At 57.2% G+C, this 20,313-nt stretch overlaps 1 protein-coding gene across 2 annotated transcripts; it reads left to right on the forward strand.

Annotated features, from left to right (window-relative positions):
- The first annotated feature begins 474 nt into the window (after positions 1-474).
- Positions 475-19,984, forward strand: PDGFRB (platelet derived growth factor receptor beta). 2 transcript variants are annotated; one of them, XM_028106615.2, is made up of 22 exons: positions 475-514; positions 1,687-2,010; positions 2,533-2,799; positions 3,525-3,652; positions 3,767-3,941; positions 4,517-4,709; positions 5,400-5,515; positions 6,839-6,962; positions 7,313-7,524; positions 9,919-10,013; positions 10,953-11,085; positions 11,625-11,729; positions 12,082-12,192; positions 13,241-13,400; positions 14,050-14,210; positions 14,756-14,874; positions 15,136-15,258; positions 15,996-16,107; positions 16,561-16,660; positions 17,181-17,286; positions 18,143-18,375; positions 19,748-19,984. In XM_028106615.2, the coding sequence occupies exons 1-22, from the start codon at positions 475-477 to the stop codon at positions 19,905-19,907; spliced, it is 3,297 nt and encodes a 1,098-aa protein (XP_027962416.2). In that variant the 3' UTR covers positions 19,908-19,984. The 2 variants fall into 2 exon arrangements, with proteins under 2 accessions (XP_027962416.2, XP_027962417.2); XM_028106616.2 differs by lacking the exons at positions 475-514; positions 1,687-2,010 and having other exon boundaries at positions 2,686-2,833.
- The last annotated feature ends 329 nt before the right edge of the window (positions 19,985-20,313 follow it).

Below are 20,313 nucleotides of genomic sequence, written 5' to 3' on the forward strand. Positions count from 1 at the left end.
CTCTGGGCTCTGGCTTTCCCCCTCCTGCTCCCCCAGGCCTTTCATCACGCTTTCCCAAATATTTGTCCTGGCAGATAAGAGCCTGGTATTGAAACTGTCACCCGGAGGACTGGCTGTTGGAGCTGGTGGGCCCCTGGACACCGTCCAGTCTGAGTCCCCCACTCCCATTGTGCATACAGAGAAACTAAGGCCCAGAGAGGCCTGGGTTCAGCCAAGGCCACTGGAGAGGTAGAGGCAGAGCCAAAGTAGGGTCCATACACCCTGAGGCCCAGCCCCGTGCAGGTGGAGGGGACTCTGGGGCATGAGTGCCCTCTTGATCATGGGACATGGGTGACTTCTGACTTCAGCCCCACAGACATGGAAGCTGGGTGGTCTAGGCTGGGGTTTACTCTGCAGGACTCAGGTGCTAAGTCCGATTTTGCAATGACTCTGCCCACTCTGAGCTCTGACCTCTATTTAACTCTGCAGGACACCATGCAGCCTCCAAGCACCATGCCAGCTCCTGTCCTCAAAGGTAGGTACACTGTGGCTTCCAAGTGTCATTCCAGCTCCTGTGGTCAAAGGGTTAGGGGGCCCCCAGGGAGCCACTAAGCAGAACCCTGGAGCCGGCAGGGGCAGTGCATGCTAGCACTGGGGCCTGGGAGCCCACGGGCATTGTTGTGCTCTTGAGCCTCAATTTCCTGCCTTTCTAGTGGTGCTCAGTGGAGGCCTCCTTCTACTGTCCACTCAGCTCAGAAACCTCGGTGGACCCCTGCTTGTCCAGAGCCATTAGCTCAGATCCTTTGCTCAGCCTTCCATACCCCATGCCTCCTCACCAAATGTCCCCACCCCACTTGCTAACAGTCACCCCAGTGTCCCACCTCTCCCTAGCACTCTTTGGTATCAGTCTGGCTGATCTGCTTCTGGTCTGGGGCTCCCCTCCCCTGCCTGGATCCCTCACTGCCTATGAACTCCCAAGTCCTGGCTGGGCTTCCGCTAGCACACCCTTCCCTCACTACTGCCTGTTCCATGCAGGCGGTGCTCCAGGGCCTGGGCGGCCGACCAGGCAGTCAACGGTCACTGGCCATCAGTGACCAGCCCATGGCCTACCGAGGACGGCTGGCTGGCTGGCTGAGCATCTGTGGGCCTGGGGGACGTGGCTTACAGAATCCTTCCCAGAGGGCATCAGCAGGGGGAGAGGAGCCAATCATTTGACACCCTGCCCCAGTTCCCTCCAGCCCCCGGGGGTGCTGCTGAGTCTCTCCTGTCCTGTCTTCCCTACTCTGAGCTACCTTGCCCCACCCTCCCCAATCAAGGCCACGTCTGGGCTTGGGTGGAACCCAGGCAGCTGGGGCAGCTGCAGGGAAGGGGCTCAGAAAGTGACCTGGGAAGTAATGCAGGAACTGGAGGCCTGGGAATTGCTTCCCGAGGATTTCCTGATGCCTTTGGGAGAACATGCCCACAGCCTGAACACAGCATAGCTGGAGGACTCTGAAGCCTGGGATCTAGAGGCACTAAGATCAGGAGGCCAGAAGCCTGGAAGGAGTCCCTGGGGCCCGGGGCACTGGGCAAGCAGGCTTCAGAACCATGGGTTCCAGTCTGTGTCAGATTAGGGAGGTGCGGTCTTCAAGGACTGTGCTGATATGGCCTCCCCCAGGGTCAGCCAAGAGGAGAGGTGCTGATGCTCTGGTGCCCTTTCTCCCGAAGGCCGGGTGCTGTTGCTGCCCCTCCTGTTCCTGCTGGGCCCACAGGCCTCCTGGGGTCTGGTCATCACACCCCCGGGGCCAGAGCTTGTCCTCAATGTCTCCAGCAACTTCGTTCTGACCTGCTCGGGTCCCGCTCCAGTGGTGTGGGAACGGATGTCCCAGGAGCCCCTGCAGAAAATGACCAAGACCCAGGATGGCACCTTCTCCAGCACGCTGACACTGACCAATGTCACTGGGATAGACACGGGAGAATACTTTTGCACCTACAAAGGCTCCCATGGGCTGGAGCCTGGTGAACGAAAACGGCTCTACATCTTTGTGCCAGGTAAGCGCCCCCGCCTGCATGCTCACTCCCTGACTTCTCTCACCTGCAGGCGTCTGGGGGCAGCTGAGAGTGCTTAGTGACATTGTGAGACATGGCCAGCTTAGACATGCAGACGAATCATGGAATCCAGCCTGGCCTAGTCCAGGAGTATGTTCACTCCCCACCCCTGGGTCTGGAGATCTGACTGCTCCCTCCTAGCCCACCCCATTCCTGGCTCCCCAGAACTCTGCCTTTTCAGCAGGTTCTAATATGCTCTCTTTGGGGCCTCCATATCCCATCTTTCCCATTCTCCAAGCTCTGGGTACCAGCTACCCTTCAACTTGGGGCTTATCTTCTTTCTCACCCTGGTGCTGACCATATCAAATGTTAAAACTGAAAGGGACCTCTGAGAGCATCCTTATTCTCTAACAGGAAGACTGTAGCCAGAGAGGGGAAGACACCTGCTCAAGGTCACACAGAAATTCAGGGGATAGCCAGAAAACCAGTTCCCCTGACCCTCATTCTTGGCCCCACACCCGGCAGATCCCGCGATGGGTTTTCTCCCTGTCGACCCCGAGGAACTATTCATCTTCCTCACGGAAATAACTGAGATCACAATTCCATGCCGAGTGACGGATCCGAGACTGGTGGTGACGTTGCATGAGAAGAAAGTGGATATCCCACTGCCCATCCCCTATGACCACCAACGTGGCTTCTCTGGTACCTTTGAGGACAAGACCTATGTCTGCAAAACCACCATCGGGGACAGGGAAGTGGATTCTGAAGCCTACTATGTCTACAGCCTCCAGGGTGAGCCCCCTTTCTGGCCCGATGCTCAGCAGAGGCAGGTATGACTCTCCGCAGAGGTAGAGCCCTTTCCAGCTGACGAAGTGGGCAATTCCATCTTTCACTAGATTCTCACTGTAGTCTTGGAAGGCAGGTAGTGTTTCCCCATTTTACAGGTGAGAAGCTTGAAACTCAGAGGATGGAGTATGCCTGGGGTCAAGGGGGGTGGTGGGTGGCAGGGCTGGGCCGTACACCGGGATAGGCAAAGGCACAGCCTCGAGGCTGGCTGGGTTTGAGTGCCAGCTGCGCACTGAGTGAGTTTGCGTGGGGCACAGAACCTCCCCAAGTCTGCTTCTTCCTCTGGAAAATGAGGAAAAGAATGACTGCCCACCCAGTGGCATTACTGTGAGGATTAAAGACAGCGGCTCCCTGGTACATGGTTTGTGCTCCATACCTTTCTCCTGTACGTAGGTGCCCAGAGAATACATTGACTCAAGACTGACAACTCTTCTAGAATGTCAGCTCCACGAGGACAGGACTTTTACCTGTTGTGTTTACTGCGAAAGTCCCAGTGCCCAGCACAGTACTGGGCATATAGGACATAGTTAACAAATATTTGTTGAATGAATGAATCTTTCGCACCAGGCATCCCTTCCCTCTCTGAATCCCCACCCCATCCCCAAAGCTGAAGGGCCGGTGTGGTGGCTGGTGGTGACTTCCTCAGCCCTAAACTAATCTCTCTCCACTAGTGTCATCCATCAATGTCTCAGTGAATGCAGTGCAGACTGTGGTCCGTCAGGGTGAGAACATCACCATCATGTGCATTGTGACCGGAAATGAGGTGGTCAACTTTGAATGGACATACCCACGCATGGAGGTAATGCTGGGCCAGGGGTTGGAGGAACGGCCAGGGAAGGATCGCTATCTTGACTTGCAGCCTAACTTCTTGGACCCCGCCTGATTGAGGGGCTTACCCCACCTGTTCCTCCAGAGTGGGCGGCTGGTGGAGCCAGTGACTGACTTCCTCTTCAATATGCCCTCCCACATACGCTCCATCCTGCACATCCCTAGTGCTGAGCTTGGCGATTCAGGGACCTACATCTGCAATGTCTCGGAGAGTGTGAATGAGCATCAAGATGAAAAGTCCATCAATGTCACTGTGGTTGGTGCGTGCCTTGGGCTTAGGCCCCACCCTCCTTCTGAGCTGGACCTAGACCCTATCATAGCCCCAGGGTACTATCAGCCCAATTCCAGTACAGCTCTAGCTTCAGTACCAACCAAAGCCCATTTCCAGGATGAACCCAAACTAAAACGCAGTGTCAGCCCCAAATCCAACTGTAATCCCACCGTGGGCTTTCTGCCTAGCCAGAACCTCAGCCCCAACCCGATATCTAAACCCAACTGCCATTCCAGGCCCAGGTCGCCCCATCCTCAAATTCAACCAGGCTGCAGTGAGATAGACAACTCCAGTCCCAATCTCAAACCCGGTCCCCAAATCAGTATCAGCCCCCCAGTTCGGCACCTGGTCCAGCCTCAGTCCCAACTTCAACCCCAGCTCCAGTAACTCCAACACTGGTTCAGGTCCTAAAGCCTGAAGCCCCGCCCCTGGAAGGCCGGGCTCCTTTGGCCTTCCGTGGATGACCGGCCTCCAGGAGCCCCGCCCCCAGGGGGCGCTGCCCTGTTGGTAGCCGGGCCTAGTCCCGCCCCCTGGGGCCCCGCCCCTGACGGCCGCCCCTTGCAGAGAATGGCTACGTGCGGCTGCTGGGAGAGCTGGATGCCGTACAATTCGCGGAGCTGCACCGCAGCCGGACTCTGCAGGTCGTGTTCGAGGCCTACCCGCCGCCTACTGTCATGTGGTTCAAGGACAACCGCACGCTAGGCGACTCCAGCGCAGGCGAGATCTCCCTGTCCACACGCAATGTGTCTGAGACCCGGTGAGCAGCGGCCCACCCCCTCCATTCTTGACGTTATTCCCTGCAGCTGCCAGGCAGCTCACAGCCTTCAGCCACTGGACACACCTAGATCCACCTTTCCTGAGAGCCCACTGTGTGCGAGGCGCCGTGCCAGGCACTGGGGAGGCTGCAGAGATCCGAATAGACTGTTCCAGCTCTCCTAGAGTTTCCTATCTAGTGGGGGAAACAAGACACTGGGCAGATGGTCACCCAGATGTTTAGTTGTCCTTGTGATGGGGGGAACCAGCTGGGAGCAGCTGAGGAGATAAAGGCCAGATGATCAGGCAAGAGCGTGCCAGGCGCGCCACTACCACCTATGCGTGGTTGGTGGCCCTGAGGCTGGAGATGAGCAGGCGGATACAAGGTGCGGTCTGTGAGGATAAAGCCATGTCAGGCCTTTCTGCAGGAGTGAGATGTGGAGGGGGGAGGGAAAGGGTGCTTCCCCCACCGTATTCATCCCTCCCCAACCCCCCTCTTTGCTCAGTGGAGCCAGCTGCCAATGGGTGGGGATTCAGGAGACTGGTGTGAGTCCCACTCTGCTACTGACACCTGGGTGACCTTGGGAAGCCCCTGCCCCTCCCTGGGCCTGGTTTCTCTTGTCTGTACAAGGAGGGTGGGGGGGACTGTGAGAGTTCTTCCAGCTCTGGCAACTGGGCCTGTCGTGCTCCACAGGTATGTGTCAGAACTGACGTTGGTGCGGGTGAAGGTGGCTGAGGCTGGCCGCTACACCATGCGGGCCTTCCATGAGGACGCGGAGGCCCAACTGTCCTTCCAGCTGCAGGTCAACGGTGAGGAGCCGTGCACCCTGCCTCCCCGACCCCCACCCTGCTTCCCTCTCCCTTCCTACCGTGCCCACCCACCCTTAGGAGGAGAAGGAGCAGGAGAGGGAGCTGAGGACTCAGGAGGCTGGCTTCTAGGCTGAGCTCCAACACTTCCGCTCCTGTGTGAACTCGGCATATCCCCACTTTGGGCCTCAAGCTGTATAAGGAGGCCGCTGGGCTACACTGGTGTCCCTAAAGCCTCAGGCATTCATGTACCAGTGCATGATTTTTCCTTCTCACATACCCTTATACTACACTACTAATTAGATAGATAAGATATTTACTGAGCAACAACAACACATCAGTCTGTTCAGGTTCTTGAGGCCCTGCCTTTGCGTCGCTTGTCTCCTGCTGGGGGGAAGACAAACACTCAACAGCAGGGCAGAGAACAAGCAAATGACACAGAAGATTAGAAGGTAACAAGTGCTGTCGAAGGGGGAAAAAAGCTAGGTAGGGAGGATAGAGAGTTCAGGGGGCACGGGGCAGTGAGGGTTGCGATTTCAAATAGCCTGATCAAGTTGGCCTCATGGAGGCGACATTTGCTTGAAGACTTCTAGAAGGTGAGGGTACCCGCCAAGCAGTTCTGTGGGGCAAGGGCCCACCAAGCAGTACCAAGGCAGGACCGACAGCAGAAAGCCGATGTGGCTGGAACCGAGGGGGAGAGTGGTGGGAGATGAGGTCAGAGCTGAGACCTGGAAGTGGGGGGGGGGGCAGATTGTGTGGGTTCCCTCTGGCCCTTGTATGGACTTTGGCTTTTACTGTAACTGAAATGACAGAGCCATGGCAGGGTTTTGAGCAGGGGAATGACACACTAATGACTTACTGTTTTGTCAATTGACTTTCTAAAAATAAATGTATTTTGAAAGAGAATTTAACCTCTCAATTGTAGATGGAAAATCAGCATCACATGTCATAAATATAAAGCAACCACCAAAATAAACTCTGGGAAAACAAAGCGATGCTATTAAATTCTAGCTCCATGCTCTTGCTTTCCCAGGGCTTTCTCTGACCCTCAGACCTGCTCTGTCTTTGTTAAAAGGGAAGATTAGCGAGTCTCAGAGAGGTGTTAGAGACAGACTAGCACCCTACTGAGGCTTTCCCTTTGAAGTACCCAGAAGGGGAACCTGTCAGTTTTCACACGGTGATTCCTGGTATTTGATGTTCACCTGCAGCCTGAGGCTCCCCTCCCCCGCCCAGGGGAGACCCTGGGCCAGGTCCTCCCCTGGGCCTTTCTCACTGACTGTCCTTCCTGACCTCCCCACCTCCTGGCCTCCTGCCCTTTCCACGCAGTGCCTGTCCGTGTTCTGGAGCTGAGTGAAAGCCACCCTGCCAGTGGGGAGCAGACGGTCCGCTGTCGCGGCCGGGGCATGCCCCAGCCATACCTCACCTGGTCTACCTGCAGCGACCTCAAAAGGTAAGCAGACCCGGGACCTCTGGCTCCCAGGGTAACCACAGCGGCCTGGAAGGACCCAGTGGAGGTCATCTAGTCCAGCCTCTTCCTCCGGGCACGCTGCTCCAGGCTAGAGCTCCGTCCAAGAAGATGTGGCTTCTTGGAGATGCTCTGCATGACCTAAACAGTCCCGTTTCCTTACCTTGACTCAGACGATCAAATGAAGGGAGTGGATTTTGCCGTCCAGGGCTCTCAGTTCTGGGGTAGGAGCGCCCCCTGCCGGTCAGTCGAGGGGCCACAGGAGGAGTGAGCTCAGGGCCAGGCAGCGGGAAGCAGCAGGGACTGGAAGCTGACCCGGCTGGCTCTCCTGGCAGGTGTCCGCGCGAGCTGCCGCCCACGCCGCTGGGGAACAGTTCGGAGGAGGAGAGCCAGCTGGAGACTAACGTGACATACTGGCCCGAGGATCAGGAGTTCGAGGTGGTGAGCACACTGCGCCTGCGCCGTGTGGATCAGCCGCTGTCAGTGCGCTGCACTCTACACAACCTGCTGGGACGCGACATGCAGGAGGTCACCGTGGTGCCGCACTGTGAGTCCTCCGGCCCGGGTGGTCCCTGAAGGCCCTCCAGCCCCACCTCCACCCCGCCATTCTTGGAACTGTGCCCGTGAGCCCAGTGGGCCAGAGTCAGCGTGCCTGTGGGCACTCAGGAGCATGGCGAAGCCCACCAGAGTATGCCCCTGTGCACTTACACAACACCGCAGTATTGGCACCCACGTGTACACCCGTGAGTGTCTTTAAGCCAAGGCTGGGGTGTGTGTCTGCTGTCCGTGCGTCCTAAACCGTGAACAGCAAGCCTGATCCTTGGACACAGGTGCAAACCTGCCTGGTGTAGATATGTAAACGACATAATGAAGAGTGCCCGAGCCCCAGATACACATGCGGGGCTGGAGTGTATGTCTGCAAGCGCGTGCACAAGCGTGCATGACATCTGCCTCTGTGGGAACCCACAGAACGCATGTGTATAAACCATGTATATGACCACGCCCAATACCCAGCCACATATATAAACCCAGGAGCGTGTGTCTGTATGCATGTGCGTGTGCATGCACGATCACCACACAAGGGTGCAGACAGTGCGCGTACAATTCCTGTGCGTGTGTGCAAACTGGCATGTGCATGTCCGCAACGTGGAGCCGCAGCACTCCCTCTGTGAAAGTGTGCGAACACAGTCTCTGTGCACAGAGGCCTGCTATACCATGCATGTCTGTGAGTGGGTACACACACGCATGCATGCATGCACGCACCATTCCTGTCCATATGAATAGTGTCGGCCATGCATATAGTGTCCCGGGGCAGGCATTTCCCCCTGCGCTGGTACCTCATTTCTTCGCTTGTTTCCTCTTTCTTCCTGGAGAAGGCCCAGCCCCGCCTGCCCTTCTAGTGCCCTCAGACCCGAGAGAAGGCAGATAAGGAACTAGGCAATCCCACTGCAGGGGGCAGTACTCTGGGGGGAAAGCCGAGAGGGAGGAGGGGCTCCGTGCCCAGCTGGGGGTTTCAGGAAAGTGTCCTGGAAAAAGAAAGCTTTAGGTCAAAACCTGAAAGATACCTGGGAGTTAGCCTGGTAAGGAATGGTGTTCCAGTCAGAGCGAATGGCCTGTGTAAGAGCCCGGAGGCAAAATGGGATCAGAGAACTCAAAGGCATTAGCGTGGCTGGAGCCCGGAGTGTGTGTGTATTTAAGGGCTGGAAGGGCGAGATAAAGAGAGAAAGGGAAGGGAGTGGTAAAGGAGGGGCTCAGGGGTAGGCAGAAGCCCGGGTGAGCAGAGCTCTGAAGGCTGTGCGAGGCGTTGGCAGGTTGGTGGGCTTGCACACACATGAGCCTCTCTGTACACAGAGCTGTCTCCAGCCCCCTGGTCTGTGGTGGGACAGGTGGGGGTTTTCATACCTTATCTCACTCCCACTCCCACGCATGCACACGTACCCCTGAGCCAGCGGGCACCTGCAGACCAGCCCGGAGCAAGACAAGTAGGGCTTTTGTGTGCCACCTGAGGGGGAAGGCACGTACCAGCCTACAGGGAAACTGCCGTGGCTGCATGAAGCCTCTTCTTTTTACTCAGATGGCTCCTTAGAAGATTCAGACTTCCTTCCCAGGCCTGGGATGTGTGACCTGGTGGGGAGAGGGAGGAGAGGAGTGATGTTGGTCTGGGACCCTGAGGAGGAGGGACAGGGCCTCCAGGGCCGCCAAGAGGGGCAAGTGGGGGACAGAGGAAGAGGGAATGAGTTCCTCGGGGACCCCATGGGTGGCCAGTGGGGCAGAGTAGGGGAGATGAGGGTCTGGCAGGGGTGGATGCAAAGGGAGGGGAAGAGAATGGGAAATCATACAGCAAAGAGGCCGAGGCCTTCGGGGGAAGACTTGGCGCTTGCAGGCCCAGAGTTAGTCCGACTTGGCTACCCCTGTTCCCTGGGGGGTGCACCTTATAACTATCATCACTATCCCAACACTGTTGGAGACTCCGGGTGAAGCAGGGGAGGAGACAGTCTGGATTCGTTGGGCTGTGCGAGCTCAGTCACTCAGTCCGTTGGCCCCTTGGTCAGGCTCTGTGCCAACTGTGACAGCCCAGGCGAGGGCATGGATTCAGGGGCGAGGGCAGCCCAGGCGGTCAGGAGCTGGCATCCAATCTGGAGCCACGGCAGACAGGCCAGACTGAGCCCTGCAAAGGCTGAAGGCATATGGGGGCCCAGAGGGAGCTGAGCACTGTTGTAACTGAGGGGCATATGGGTTCTTATGGGAGGGTCTGAAGGTATGGCCCTGAGGGAAGGGCTGAGAGTCTGACATCACAGGCCGTGGTTGGGGAGGGGGTCTTCCCTTCCAGGCAGGACAGTAGAGAGGATTTGCCGTACCAGTGGTGGGGGGACGGGAGGACTGCCAGGGAGCTGCCAAGCTCCCCGTTTGCTTATGGCCAGCTCTTTGTCTCTGCCTCCAGCTCTGCCCTTCAAGGTGGTGGTGATCTCGGCCATCCTGGCCTTGGTGGTCCTCACAGTCATCTCCCTCATCATCCTCATCATGCTCTGGCAGAAGGTAACCTCCCACCCTTGCCTAGTGGGTGCAGACTGGCACACTCTTTTTTTTTTTTTTTTTTTTTTTACATGGGGCCCCCAGCTGCCCTTGAATGTTGCAGGATCTGGTCACATCCCAGCCCAGCCCAGAGTGCAGGTATAAAATGACATAGAGCTGCCTCCATCCCCAGCAGCAAGGGCCCTCTCAGGCCTAGTCCAGGACAGCCAGGGTCCCTTGTCTCTGCTCTGCCCCCCTGGGTCTTGCTTGGACATCCGCCCTGCCCCTCCCAGCCATAGGGCAAAGCACTTTCTGGGTGGACTACATGAACTCCAGGATTCTTCCAACTCTCACCCCCAGAGACTCCCAGGCTTCTACTGAAATGCATTCTAATCCTATTAACATGTAATTTCAATGTTCTATTCTGAGGCTTCACCATTCTGCGATCCCAACATTTTAAGATTCCTGAGTTAGGATTGCAGCACCCATGATTCTGTCATTCTAAGATGCCAATACTGTGATCCCAGCATCCTGTGATTTCAGCATTGTAAGCTTACATCTTTCTGAGATTCCCACTGCAAGTGAGCCAGCTTGGGGAGGGGCTATCCACATCTAGCTGAATGCCCCTAGCTTGTGTCACTTCCCAGGACTGCCTGCCCCTCTACTCCCACCTGGAAGCAGCCAGAGCTTTGGGAGAAGCTGGCAAGCAGGTCCTGTTGAGGCAGGCCCTTGGCTATTAGCTGCTCCTCAGCCACCGCCAAGCTGGGGCCTCTTGGCACCTGTTCTCACTGAGCCCCTGAAGCTGAGCTTTATCAGTAACTTGCTGTGTGGCTTCAAATATGCCTTTGCCCCTCTCTGGGACTCAGGGTCTCCTGCTCCATCTGTCCCATAAGGGGCTGTGGGCTAGTGGGCCCCAAAGCCCAGACCTCCTCTGATGATCCATCCCTGGTGTCGGTCTTGCAGAAGCCACGTTATGAGATCCGATGGAAGGTGATTGAATCCGTGAGCTCCGATGGCCATGAGTACATCTACGTGGACCCTATGCAGCTGCCCTACGACTCCACGTGGGAGCTGCCACGGGACCAGCTTGTGCTTGGTCAGTCCAGGGAGTCCTCGTGCGGCGGTCTGGGGACTGGCGGCGGGTGGGAAGACTGTCTGAGGTGTGATCCAGCCTTGCCATGACTAGCTTTGAGAACTAGGTCGGCTGTATTGCCTTCTCTGGCCCTCAGTGCCCCCCTCCATACAATGGGGCAAGATGATCCCCCCAGAGAGGGTTCAGCACTGAGGTCCTATGATCCTGTGACTATGTGAGATAGGGCCCCTTTGTGGCGAGAGGGGGAGTATTAATCCAGGACAGGCTGCATGTCAGGACTGTGCTTAGTCTAGCTGGGAAGGCTGAGGCGTGCGGAGGAGCTGAACTCCCTTTTGGGATAGGAGGAAGGCTTCCAGGGACTAAAGATGGACCAGAAAGCAGGCAGGATTTAGATGAGACACCAGGAAGGGCTGCAAAACACTGTGGGAGACTCCTTGAGGGGAACACCTTAAGTCCAGGTTGGCTTGAGGGATTGACCTCCGAGAGAGCAGGGGATGCCGTTTCCTGGTAGGCCAGGAGCTGAGGAATCGTCTCTACCCCAGGGCGCACCCTCGGCTCCGGGGCCTTTGGGCAGGTGGTGGAGGCCACGGCTCACGGCCTGAGCCATTCGCAGGCCACGATGAAAGTGGCGGTCAAGATGCTGAAATGTGAGTCCTGGGAGCCTGCCCCTCCCTCACATCTGGGCCTCCACGTCCCCCCTGCCCCCTGCCCACACATTCAGGCCCTCCCTGGTTCCGATTTGCTGGGCACAAGCAATGCAGTCACCTGGCGGCCAGCACCACTCCAGACTCTGCTTTGGCTAAGAGGCTTCCTCACCCTGCCCCCCTTCCTGGCACCTCCCTCCCTCCCTGACCTTTGCTCCCACCGTCTTTCTCCTCCCCCTACTCGTGGGTCCTCACCGCCCCAGTTCATCTGGGTCTTACAGTAGGGTATGGAGCAGAACAGCCTCCTTGGGGCCTGAGTGACAGGGCAGGCCTGAGGCCCCATCTCCCCCCTCAGCCACAGCCCGCAGCAGCGAGAAGCAAGCCCTCATGTCAGAGCTGAAGATCATGAGTCACCTCGGGCCCCATCTGAACGTGGTCAACTTGTTGGGGGCCTGCACCAAAGGAGGTACCAAAACCACTCCCCCAGAGGATTCTGGAAAATGCCAGCAGCCCAAGCCTCGCCCCTCCCCACCCCCTCCTCAGTCCACGGACAACAGGACTCTCCAGCTGGAGGGTCTACACCTACCCTGTCCGGTGCCCTCACTCCACAGACCCAGATGGGGGTGGGATTTACAAACTCACGGAGTCACAACACCTTCAAGGCCTAAGGACTCCTCAGGTCAGCCGTTTCCAAGCCCATGGGTCCTCTGACTTTTTAAAATTTTCACAACACATTCTACAAACTTATAAATCCCAGCCCCTGTGAGGTGAGTTCTATCCCTACACTTGGAAACCACCAGCATGCTGACTGGGAGCTGCTTTCATTCAGATCATAGAATGAAGTCTCTCCAGCTAGTATGTTTTTTTGAAACTCTGACTGCAAGTTAGGCCATAAAAAAAAAAAAAAAGAAGTGTTATCATTGTTTGCAGCTCCTTATTGTGAGATTTGGGATTTTCCTCAGTATTGTGCAACTAAAATAAAATACAGAAGTGAATTGCACACATAGGCCAATTTATGTCCGCAAGATCACTCATTTCAAAATGTTTGTTTTCCTCAATATCTTCAAGTTCCCACCGATTGACTTCAAGTAAATGTACTGTATTTGGATTGAAACAGTAACCTGATAATAAATGGTTGCTTTTATTTGCTTTATATACTGGGCTCCAGCCTAAGCTTCAGTCTGAAAACCGATCAGTGATATCTGCCCTGTGTCCTTGCTACATGCCAGGCCCCAGGCCGAGCTGACAAAAGCATTATCTTATGAACACTCACGGAGGTGGCTAGGATTAGCTCCATTTAACAGATGCGGAAAGTAAAGCTCCGCGAGAAGTATCTCGCTTGTGGTCACAGAGGCAGGAAAAGAACCGGGGTTTGCCCGGTGTCAAAGCCTCTTGGCCGTTTGACCAAACTGCCTTTCCAAGGTGCGGCCCGTCATTAGCCTCCAGGCCCCGACGGCAAGTGTGTGCCCCTCCTGCCCCCCGAAGGGGCTGTGCCTGAGCCTGTCCCCCCGCAGGACCCATCTACATCATCACTGAGTACTGCCGCTACGGCGACCTGGTGGACTACCTGCACCGCAACAAGCACACCTTCCTGCAGCGTTGCTCCGACAAGCGCCGCCCGCCCAGCGCCGAGCTCTACAGCAACGCCCTGCCCGGCGGGCTCCCGCTGCCCAGGTACCGCAGGATGCTTCTGGGGGGCCCCGAGGAGAACCTGCACACTCCCTCCCTGTCCGGCACGGAAGCTGAGGCCAGGCTGGGCAGAGACGGTTTAGGAGCCAGGGCGTTGGTCTGTCGCCGAAAGACATGCGAACTCACCCCTGTCCTCCCTGGCATTGGATCGATTTCCTCCGGTCTTTGGTCTACCTCTAGAGACACAGGCTTATGTGGTCCCATAGCGCTCCGGGGAGCGGGCGCTGCAGGCAGAGGCCTTGGGGCAACTCCTTGCCCACTCTGGGCTGTGGCTGGGCCCTCACAGGGCATCACAGCCGGATGGAAAGGCTGTGCTCCCTAGAAAGGCACCATGCTCCCTGCCCTTCTGTGGGATGCTAGGATCACGCCTAGGCGTGAGCTCCTTGAGGACATGCACTGGGACCTGTGTCCTCCTAGCACCCCGCTGCCCAGCTTAGGGCCCCACGGGCTGGTTGGAAGGGCTCACTGCGTGGCCATTCCAGTTGTGACCGGCTGGAGGAAGATGGGTGGTGGAAGGAGAGAGGAAAGCCGTGAGTGACAGGGCCTTGTGGGGCCTAGGGGCGAGCAGGGGCAGGAAGGGAAGCAAAAGGAAGGCCCGTGGCCCCTCCTTCTGTGATGTTCCTCTCTCCCCCAGCCACGTGTCTCTGCCTGGGGAGAGCGACGGTGGCTACATGGACATGAGCAAGGATGAGTCGGTGGACTACGTGCCCATGCTGGACATGAAAGGAGGCATCAAATATGCAGACATCGAGTCCTCCAGCTACATGGCCCCTTATGACAACTATGTCCCCACCGGTGGGTGCACCCAGGGTCCTCACCTAGGCACAGCCCCCACCCCTCTGCAGCCGTGCATTCCTATCAAAGCCTTTCATATGCCCTGGCTGGCAACAACCCTAGGAGGAAGGTGGCCTTGTCCCCATTTCATAGATGCAGAAACTGAGGTTAGCCACCTGCACAAAGCTGCTCTGTGATGGAGCCCCAGTGTGAACGTCTGTTTCTGGATCCAGAGCAGGAAGAGTTGGGGTTGGGGGGTACTTGGCCTCCTGGGGCATGGGCACAGAGGAGGCTGCAGGCTGACCCAGTGTCCCTGAGAAGCCAAGTGGGTCAGGCTCAGTAAAGGTGGCCCGGGGCTAACGCCAAAGGCTTCTCCGGCCAGCGACAGCACTGATGAGGTAAGAGAGGTTTACATTAGGTGTTTGGAAATTGTTTTCCTTTTGTGGAGAACTTGGAGGATCAGTAGCCACCTGTATTGGACAGTCAGCCTCCAAGACCAAAAGGGCAGGGGTTCTGTGGGCCATGTGGAGATACGAGATGGTAGGTGAACTTCTGTTCTCCCCTAGCTCCCGAGAGGACCTGTCGGGCAACTCTGATCAACGAGTCCCCAGTGCTTAGCTACACAGATCTCGTGGGCTTCAGCTACCAGGTGGCCAATGGCATGGAGTTCCTGGCCTCCAAGAACGTACGTGTGGTCACGGTGGGCAGATAGGGGGATGGGGAGGTGGGCCACCCAGCCAGCCAGGGTCCTCCAAGTACACAGCTCCATATGGCAGTGACGTCCCCTCTGGTGGGTGAGGACAGTGAACGCCCTCACCATGTGGCCCCTCTCACCTGTGTGGCCTCTCACATCTGTGTGGTGATACATTTTCCCCAAAGCCCTTGACAGGCAGGTCTTTCCCCACAACTGCCTCCAAGGCCTCAGCTCCCATCCCCCCCAACCCAGTGTGTCCACCGAGATCTGGCAGCCAGAAATGTGCTCATCTGTGAGGGCAAGCTGGTCAAGATCTGTGACTTCGGCCTGGCTCGTGACATCATGCGAGACTCGAACTATATCTCCAAAGGCAGTGTGAGTACCTTGCCTGATCCCGTGTGTCTCTGACCCTGGGAACGAGTTCTCTCCCGGTCAGCATGGCTGTGGCACAAGGGAGATCAGGGCGGAGCTCCTCGTGACCTGACCTGTCCAGTGGTGACAGGCTTGGCCTGCCTAGCCATGTGTGCAGGCCCAGGAAGGGAAGCCACCAGCTGTTCGGAGTGGGGTAGAGATGCTAAGGGTGTGAGGGTGAGCCCAGGGCTCAGATTCATCGGTCATGACAGGAGGTGAGGGACCAGCTGTAATGGGTCCTGGGAAGGGTGGAAACGGAGCAGGTCAAATGTGTATTTGGTTAAAACATGACCATCCTGCCTGCCACTCATGTTCCCACTTTCCACAAGGGACAGTGAATCCCAGAGCTGGAGGGACTCTAGACCCCAGAGATCGAAGGTGGCCAGGTCACAGCTGGGTGGTACCTTGGCGTGTCTCTGGCTCTCCTGCTCTCTACCAAGCCAGGGGTCTCTACTGGGGTGAGGAAGAGGGGCCGCAGACCCTGGGGCTCTTGCTCAGGGATAAGAGCACCATGTCACCAGCTGTGGGTAAAGAACCTTGGCCTTCCGGTCCTCTGGCCAGTACTGGGATGGCTGTGGGATCTGCATGCCTGTAGAAGTGGGCTCTCAGGGCCCGGGGAGCCAGGGGCTGGAGCAGGAACTGCCAGGTGCAGAGTGGGGCTTGGCCCTCCTTATACTTCGTACCATCCTGCCCTTCCACAGACCTTCCTGCCTCTGAAGTGGATGGCTCCTGAGAGCATCTTCAACAGCCTCTATACCACCCTGAGCGACGTGTGGTCCTTCGGGATCCTACTCTGGGAGATCTTCACCCTGGGTGTGCTTCCTTTCCCCCCAGCCCTCAGGGGCGCAGCACAGCCTCCACCCTGACCACTCATACCTCCAGCCTGGTAGGGCTGTGGGGACAGGCTCTGGGGCAGGGGGCAGGGCTCTGGTTCCAGTCACGCCTCTCTGCTGCTTTCTTGCTGCTATTTGACCTTGGCAAGTCCCTGTCCTCTCTGGGTCTCTTTACTTCCCCAGCTGATTATGGATGGGTTTGGAAGCGGCATCAGAAAACTTACTTGATTCTGGTGTTCTCTGGTTCTCTGTTTCTGGGGAAGGTTGCAGTCTCTGTCCCGAGCCTCTAAAGGGGGCTCACATTTCTCAGTGCCAAGGCCGCTATACCCTTGTCCATTCTAGGACTGGTGTGCCTGTCTGTCCCATAGAATAGGGTACCTGCCATTCTTCAACACCTCTGAGCCTGTATATCTCTTGTCTCTGCTCCCTGCAGGTGGCACCCCTTACCCAGAGCTGCCCATGAACGAGCAGTTCTATAATGCTATCAAGCGGGGGTACCGCATGGCCCAGCCTGCCCACGCCTCCGACGAGATGTGAGTGGAGCGTTTGGGAGGATTTTTTGGGTGCAAACAGTAGATATCCAACTTAACTGGCTTAAGGCAAAAATAGATTAGTCCAGAGATCTAGAAAAACCTCAGTATAGCTGGATCTCGGTGTTCAGATGCTGTCAACAGGATTCTGGTTCTACCCGGCCCTGCTTTCCTCCATGCTGGCCGCGTTTTCAGGCCAAATGGCTACCTGCGCACTGCTTTCACCATAGTTCGGGCAAAAGGCCCCGAGCTGACTGTCAAGGGCTCAGCTGGGGTCACGTGCCCATCCAGAGCCAGCCATTGAACTGAGAGCCATGAAAACTCCTACCAGCCAGACCTGGGTCGTGTGCTCAACAAGGTGGCCGGCCCCATGGAACCACCACTGCGGGGAGGGCCTGCTCCGGAAACAGGAAAAACAGTCCCTCTTCACCTGTCCTCCCCAGCTCCCTTCGTTGCTCACCTGGTTCTGGGAGGCAGTAGACCCCGAGCCAGAGACCCTGACTCTCTCTCTGCCTCTCCCCAGTTATGAGATCATGCAAAAGTGCTGGGAAGAGAAGTTTGAGATCCGGCCTCCTTTCTCCCAGCTGGTGCTGCTCCTTGAGAGGCTGCTAGGCGAGGGGTACAAGAAGGTATGTTGAGGCAGCGAAACGGAGAGTTCTGGCCTGGAAATCAGACACTGGGTACAAGGCTCTATGTGTCATGCTGGTATTTGAGGGACCACCTGTACCGGCTTGGGCCTCAGTTTCCCTGCTGGTACTAGTAAGGGATGGGCTGGAGCTGTGAGTTGAATTTATTTTAGCAGCACAGGGTTTTTTGAAATGAAATCCTGTGCGGAAGCCAATGCCCGCAGCCCCCTTCATCCTGCATCCCTCCTCATGCTTTTACACCCATGCCAAGGCCCGGGGCTCCTTCAGAAGTCTGAGCAGCCTCAGGCTACCTGTCTGCTAAGGGCCTGACCATTTAAGCCTGTTGCAGGCTCAGTCAAGGCAAATGGAGCCAGTAGGGCCTTAAAACCCGCCTGTCCGCCGGAGGGCGTTACAGGGAGGAGTGATGCACGTCCCCTTTCCCCGGACCCGTTCCTAACCACACTCCCACCCACGTTCAGTCACAGCTCAGCGCCCAGTGAGATGGATTGGGTTGTCACCATTTAGCAGCTAGGGAAACTGAGGCCGCACTGCAGGAGGCTGAGGCAAGGTGAGAGCCCACACCTGTCTACTCTGAAGTAGGGGAAGTGCTAGGGTCACGGGCACTAGTCTGCTGACTGTCCTCTCCCTGGGTGGCCCTGAGCTCACCTGGTCTTGTGCGATGACAGCTGGGAGAGCCACCCAGCTGTGTGTGGCTTTGGGCAATTCCCCTTCTGCTCTGAGCACCAGTTGCCTAATTCACACAAGGCAGGAGGGGCCAGGGTCTAATGGTAGATTATCCCCATGGGCATTTCTGGTCTGACCCTCCCTGTTTCTCCGGTTCTCTCTCCCCGTGGAGCAGAAGTACCAGCAGGTGGATGAGGAGTTTCTGAGGAGCGACCACCCAGCCGTCCTTCGGTCCCAAGCCCGCTTGCCTGGCTTCCATGGCCTCCGATCCCCCCTGGACACCAGCTCTGTCCTCTACACGGCTGTGCAGCCCAACGAGGGTGACAACGACTACATCATCCCCCTGCCTGACCCCAAACCTGAGGTTGCTGATGAGGGCCCACTGGAGAGTTCTCCCAGCCTTGCCAGGTAGCCACTCTGGCCTGAGGCCCAAGGCAATAGTGTGCAGTGTGTGTGCAGTGTGTGCAGTGTGTGTGTGTGTGTGTGTGTGTGTGTGTGTGTGTGTGTGTGTGTGTTTCTGTCTGTCTTTGTCTTCATGCCGCCAGGCTTGCCTTAGAAGTCAGTTACCTGGGGTGAGTATTGATTCCTGCCAGTGAGCAGAAGGGAGAACTGAACTCATTTGACTTCTGATGACCTCAGGGGGAAAGGGCAGGCTGGTGAGAGACAGAAAGGCTGGGACTTACTTGCACGGGAGTTGTTTCCTGGAATGTGGCCCCCATAGGCCATCTCTCCGCTCCTCTCCTTAGGCCTTATCCAGGCCCTAAGGAGAAGTAGGGAATCTAATCAGCATCCCCAGCACCCTGTGTATTACTCTGGGGTCATCGCCAGGCCTGGCCTGTGCTCTGTTCTCCAGCATCACGTCCTCAGGGTCCCCAGGAGCCAGGCGTGGTTGTAGGAGGCCTGGTGCCCACAGGATTTGGGGCCAGAATTCTGACTGGGAAGGAAATTCGTGCTTTTTTTTTTTTGCCTTTGGGATGTGGTAAAGTTACAGTGGGTGAGGGTTGGAGGAAGGCCCAGCCTTTGCCTGGACTTCACCTTCAGACAGGATCTTCCCTCAGCTGGAGAGGAGAGTCTCCCCGCTCCCATGAGGCTAGACCGCCCCGCCCCCCCCCCCACCAGATCCACTCTGTGGTGAAGTGGCAGCGGCTGCAGGCAGGGTTCCAGCTCCAACTGTGGCCCCAGCTGCCGTGAGGCCCGGCCAGGTCCCGTCTCTGCGAGCCTCCATCTCTACACGGGCTCTAGGAGCACCCACGAGAACTAGAAGGCCCTCTCCGCCTTCCTTAGGAACACAGGTTGCCAGGCTCCAGGTAGCCAGCCAGCCAAGGAGTTCAGCTCAGAGCTCAGACAGCTTAAGCGGAGGAATGCCGACCTGTCCGGTGCCCTCACACAAGCCACCCCCGCTCCCCGGGCCTCCGTTTTGTTCTCTCTAAAATGAAAACCGTAGCGCCCACCTATGTGGGGCTTGTCAGCGGCTTCCGTGAGATGGCAAGTGCCTTCCGGAGTGCCAGGCACGGAGATGCTGATGAGTGAGGAACGGGCTCCGGAGCCAACTGGATCTGCTGCTGGGAAGTCTCACTGAGCGCTGCAGGCCACTGACATCACCAGTCCAAGAGGCCCTGCCCTCCTGGTGCCTGCCTTGTGTAGTCTTTACAGGGCTTAGAGGAACTCAAGGGTGTGAGGTGCATGGTGCACGCTTGAACACTCAGAAAGCTCTTGATGGCTGCTATCATCTCACTGTGGCTCCCTCCCAGCCCCTCACTCACTTGCCTTCTCCTCCTAGCTCCACCCTGAATGAAGCGAACACGTCCTCTACCATCTCCTGTGACAGCCCCCTGGAGCCCCAAGAGGAGCCCGAACCCCAGGTGGAGCCGGAGCTGGAGCCACCAGTGGACTCGAGCTGCCCTGGGCATCGGGCTGAGGCAGAGGACAGCTTCCTGTAGGGGGCTGGCCCCACCCTGCCCCACCTGAAGCTCCCCCTCTACCTCCCAGCACCCAGCGCCTCCTGGCCTGGCCTCCCATCAGCTGCCACTTTCTAGAAAGCTTTTGCCCCTGGCATGTGGCACCCTGGCCGCTGGGGCTGGCTTAGGAGGCAAAAGAGCTGCAGGGGTCATGACCAGCCCCTGCCTCTGGGGAGGCCCTGTGATGGGAGCCAGGGTTCTCCCAGGACACTTAGTTTCTCCATCTGTAGGATGGGAGTACAGGGCCCGGTGACACAGAATCTGGGCTTCTGTCTCCCTGGCTGACAGGTGGGGAGGTCGGAATCCCTAGAGAGATTCTCAAGGTTCAGGAGGTATGAATTAACGTTCTTCTGTTCAGCCAGCTACTCCTCAAGGAGCTGTAGCTTTC

This window comes from Eumetopias jubatus, unplaced genomic scaffold (genome assembly GCF_037043125.1).
Source record: "Eumetopias jubatus isolate StellerSeaLion01/CBP00866 unplaced genomic scaffold, mEumJub1_p1.0 scaffold_5, whole genome shotgun sequence".
NCBI classification, from domain to species: domain Eukaryota; kingdom Metazoa; phylum Chordata; class Mammalia; order Carnivora; family Otariidae; genus Eumetopias; species Eumetopias jubatus.